Below are 5,167 nucleotides of genomic sequence, written 5' to 3' on the forward strand. Positions count from 1 at the left end.
TTGCTCTCCTTGATGGGACGTGGGGTGGCAGCGCGCGGCGGGCGGTTATGCAGGAGTTTGTTTTCCGCTTTGTTGGAATATGATGTAGGGAGCGTGTGTGGGTTTCATGTAGCGGAATGAGATCTATGATAAATTTATAACGTCGACGGGGTGGACTGCGGTCACTGTTTTACAAAAACGCGCGCGTGCGCACCGTCCGGTCACCCGGGAGGGCGGCTGCGACTTCATCCCCAACTACCCCCACAAAATATTACAACAACAACAACAAAAAATGCACACACACACACACACATCATCAATCCTACAGCGTTTTTAATTAATAATTTTGTTGTTATTAATCAGCGGTTTAGGCGCACCTCATTATTCCCCCATAATTCACGGCGCAAGTGATTTATAGGCGTATCGGAGCGTCGATTTTGCACCCGCAACAAACCACCAAAAAAAAAAGAAAGATTTTTCATCGCTCCGGACTCCGGTTTATTAATCCGCAAATTATGGATCACTTGTTATTATAACCCGAAACGCTACGTTGATTCATGTCCTTTCACCTATTTGCATCGCAGTTTCGGAACGTAATCCTCTCCATCAGCTTTTTCCATGCGTTAATCCGCATAAATATACACAACAGTTTGTTTCTACGTTATTTTTGCCATTTACAGTTTTGTTAATTCTATAGATATTTATAAACTATATCCAAAAAGTCTTTAAATAAAATGATTTATATAATTGTAATCTTATCAATAAAATGACCAGATTTTAATATATTGTCTAAATTTATTACTTTTTCATTATTTCAGTGAAACATAAAGATATTCCTATTTAGATAAATAAAAATAATTTCTTAAAATTTTGTAGCTTATTTCTCTATAATCGTTATACTACACTGATAGCTCATTCAATTGTCTGTAGTTTATTCATTATAAAATAATTAACTAAAACGCAAAGACACTACTTTTTCATGGTATAACTTTTTTGTCTCATTCCACTAATTTTTCGAAACATACAATTATTCATCAAATCTCTGATAGTATAGAATTTACTGATAGCTAATTGATTTTTGAGTTATTATGTAAAACGTGAATACACTACTTTTTTGAAGCATCATATTAATTTTTGTAAACTAATTACGCAAAAATTGCTAATAATACAAAAAATAGTAATAGTTCATTCCATTCTCTGTATTTTATTCTTTAATATGCACTTTCAATATATATTATAAATTTATTGATTTTTGAGTAATTTGGTAAAATGTGAAAACACTACTTTCTTCAATTTTAAGAAGCTTAGGATATTATATTCAATGTAGTTTATTCTTCAAGACACCTGCCCAAATGTAAGACTTAATGAACAAGATCTGCCCGAAGCAACAAAAGTCAAATATCTAGGCATGCATCTAGACAGAAAACTCACCTGGAAAGATCACATTTAGGCTAAGAGGGAGCAATTAGAAATAAAGTTTATAAAACTCTACTGGCTTCTAGGGAAAAAGTCGGAATTATCAGTGAAAAATAAATTACTTATATACAAAGTAATACTGAAACCAGTATGGACTTATGGTATCCAATTTTGGGGTGCAGCCAGTAAATCGAACATACAAATTATACAAAGGATCCAATCAAAATGCCTAAGAAATATTATTAAGGCCCCATGGTTCGTCAGGAATAAACAAATACACGAAGATCATAATGGTAACTATCCACCGGGAAAGATTATCCAATTAATGTCAACCGAGATCTTAAATTTACTCAATGTTCACATAGATAAACGTATTGTGAATAAAATTATACGACAAAAAAAAAGTTTATTCTTCAATGTCCATATTCAATATATCTTATAAATTGATTGGTTTTCGAGCAAATAAGTGAAACGTGTAAGCACTTACTCGAATCAAATAAATTTCTTTACTTTTAGAAATTTCTTAAGCGAATATCTCTAACATTAAGAAAATGATTATTAGTTCATTCCTTTATCTGTATTTTATTATTTAATGTCCATATTCAATATATAAAGTGTTGATTTTTGAGTATTAGGTAAAACGTGAAAAGGCATAACATTTATTTCTTCAAATTGTTGAAGCTTTTTACTACGCAAAAATCGAGATTATTGCGAAAATGTGTGATAGCTCGTACTGTTATCTGTAATTAATTCTTTAATATCCATATTGAAAATATGTTTTAAATGTACTACTTTTTAAGTAATTAAAAAATAAATAAAATTTATTATGAAAAAAAATAAAAAAAAAACATATTTTAACAAAAATATCTTTAATCATGTATAACATAAAATGTTAAATACATTGTAATAAATAAATATCAAGTATGTGTTAAAATTTCGTTGTATCTATCCGAAAATGACAATAAATAGAAAAAAATATTGATATTCCCGGAGGGATTAAATTTGGGGCAACAAGTTGACCCAGGAGACAATAAAATTTGATTGTCTCGAATGAAATCGGCGACGTTGTCAAAACAAAGTTTTTTGGGCCCTCGCAATGATTATGATGATGTTGATGAGGCAGGATGACGATGATTTTTCCCCAAGGGTTGCGAGGGTGATTCCTGCTACACTTGTGTACGTGAGCTGTGTGTGTGTGTAAGGGCGGTCACCCCGGCAACCCAACTGCGGGACCACTAGGGCACTCACGCACGATTATAGCTATTAAAGTGGGATTTTACAGCGGCCGTGTTGAATTACTATACTTACATTGCTTTCGACTACTTCTGCCTTCGACGATTTTCGAACCCCAACCGAGAGAGAGAAAGCTTTAAAACCCCCCAACCCTACTTTAACGCATACACACATCCTAACACGATGCTGCAGAATCTTTAGGACCCCTCGAGAAAATCAATTCGAAGAACATTAAAGCTCAAATTCGAACACACAGCGCAAATTTTATTTAAAAATAAAACCAAAACCGATATGCAAATCGGTGTATCTATGTTAATATGCCAACGCTTTCCACATTCTCGAACCGAAACTGTATCAGAAACCATGCATTCATCAAAGATACTGGTCGCATTCGTATGTTTGCTCAACTTTTCAGAATGCAAGAAGATTTTGGCGATCTGCGCGTTCCCCGTTCACAGCCATTACATTTACATGGAGAGAATTCTGGATAAACTATCGGAGAGAGGACACGAAATCACAGTGATTTCTCCTTCCAAAGTCTCCAATAGTAATTTCACCAAAATTTACTTGAGCGGACTCTCCGAAGGCTTCGAAGGTTCTTAACTACAAACTATATTAAATAATAACAAATTTATTTACAATGTTTCAGAAAAACGAACAACCTTACTCAATTACGGGAAACTCTCGGTGTTTTCCAAAATAATGAAAGCCTACGAAATAGCTTATTGGTTCACTGAAAACGCAGTGAAATCACACGAAATTTCCGAGTTCCTAAAGCAATCCCAACACTTCGACGCAGTTATTTTGGATCAATTCTTACACGATTCCTTCTTAGGCTTCGCTCATCACTTCAAATCACCGGTTATTTACACGTGCAGCTTTGGCACTAACATATGGAGCAATCACTATGTGAACAATCCTTCACCTCTCTCCTATATCCCTCACAAATTCGCCATACACAGCGGCAAAATGACTTTTCTGCAACGGCTACAAAACTTAATCAATAGTTCTTTCGAGGAATTGTACAGAAGATTCGTAGCATTACCCAAGTTCAATAAATGGATGAAAACTATATTTCCTAACGCTCCAAATCTTAATGAACTGATGTACCAAGACCCTCTATTACTGCTAAACACGCATTACAGCACACACAATGCTATACCTCTGATGCCTAACATGATCGAAGTTGCTGGTGCTCACTTGAAAGAAAATCCTCTACCAGAAGACCTGAAAAAGTTTCTAGACGATTCTACGAATGGAGTGATTTTGTTCTCGTTAGGCTCCATCATACGCTCAAGCAATTTGACAAACCCTGATGTCTTCTTAAAAGTTTTCGGTAAATTAAAACAAAACGTCCTTTGGAAATGGGAAAACGACCAATTACCAAAATCAACTGACAACGTTAAATTCGCCAAATGGTTACCGCAGTTCGACGTTTTAGGTAATCCAATCGTTTCTTCTTTAATCTTCATACTAATTTTAAATTTTAGCTCACAAAAACGTTAAAGCTTTCATTTCGCACGGAGGTTTATTAAGTTCCATCGAAGCTGTACACCAAGGAGTTCCAATCGTAGGAATTCCCATTTTCGGTGATCAAAATGTCAATATTAAATTTCTGCAAAGCAAGGGTATGGCAATCTACGTGAACTACCTCGATTTGGCTGAAATCTCTTTGGAAAAGGCTATATTGCAGGTGTTAAATGATGAGCAGTAAGTACTAGTATTTTCAATGTAGATGATTTATTATATTGATTACTTCAGGTTTAAAATAAATGCTGTGAGGAGGTCAGAGTTGTTCCGTGAAAGGGATATGAAACCTTTGGATAAGGCGGTTTATTGGGTGGAGCATGTTTTGAAGTACGGAAAGTTGAGCGAAATGAGGAGTCATTCGATGGATTTGCTTTGGTATCAGAAGGAAATGGTGGATGTTGCTGCTTTTCTATTGTTTTTAATAGCCATTGTTGCGTTTTTAGTTATCAAAATGTGTAAGAAGAATAAGATTAAAGTGGATTAAGTGATTGTATAATGTAAAATGTTTAGTTTGTAAAATTAAACTTTATTTTTTATTTATTCTTTAAATATTCCAGTTATTTAATTAACTATTGTCTTAACCCTTTGCAATGATAACTCAAGAAGTGATTCAACAGACAAAAAGCATAGTTTTCCTGTAACAAAAACTGGGGCGGATATATTCGCCATTTCTCCGCAAATTGATAAATCTTACTCTATTGGTATATCTTCTTAAAGTTTGGAATTTATGAAACATAAGCAATGTTAATGAAATGCAAGATTATTCAGATTTAGTATTGATATAGACATATATTTGTTAAATATTGACATTTTTAACTTAGTTTAAACCAGCGTTTTCCAAACTGTGAGGCGCGCCTCCCTGGGGAGACATGGACTAGTCTAAGGGGAGGCGCGAATATTAGTAGCAGTGAGCAATTTTCTAAATATCTGCTAAAGTATAGATACTTTCCTGTGCTCTTATCCATATTGCTTTATTTTTTCAATTATTCAACTTTGAACGCGTATTACA

At 34.3% G+C, this 5,167-nt stretch overlaps 1 protein-coding gene across 1 annotated transcript; it reads left to right on the forward strand.

Annotated features, from left to right (window-relative positions):
- Nucleotides 1–2,991: 2,991 nt before the first annotated feature.
- LOC108557100 (UDP-glucuronosyltransferase 2B31-like) lies at nucleotides 2,992–4,642 on the forward strand. Its single transcript, XM_017913485.1, has 4 exons — nucleotides 2,992–3,223; nucleotides 3,278–4,069; nucleotides 4,119–4,338; nucleotides 4,390–4,642. Exons 1-4 carry the CDS (start codon nucleotides 2,992–2,994, stop codon nucleotides 4,640–4,642), a joined length of 1,497 nt encoding a protein of 498 aa, XP_017768974.1.
- Nucleotides 4,643–5,167: the final 525 nt, after the last annotated feature.

The sequence above is a fragment of the Nicrophorus vespilloides genome, unplaced genomic scaffold (assembly GCF_001412225.1).
Source record: "Nicrophorus vespilloides isolate i.1.1-1 unplaced genomic scaffold, Nicve_v1.0, whole genome shotgun sequence".
Taxonomy (NCBI): domain Eukaryota; kingdom Metazoa; phylum Arthropoda; class Insecta; order Coleoptera; family Silphidae; genus Nicrophorus; species Nicrophorus vespilloides.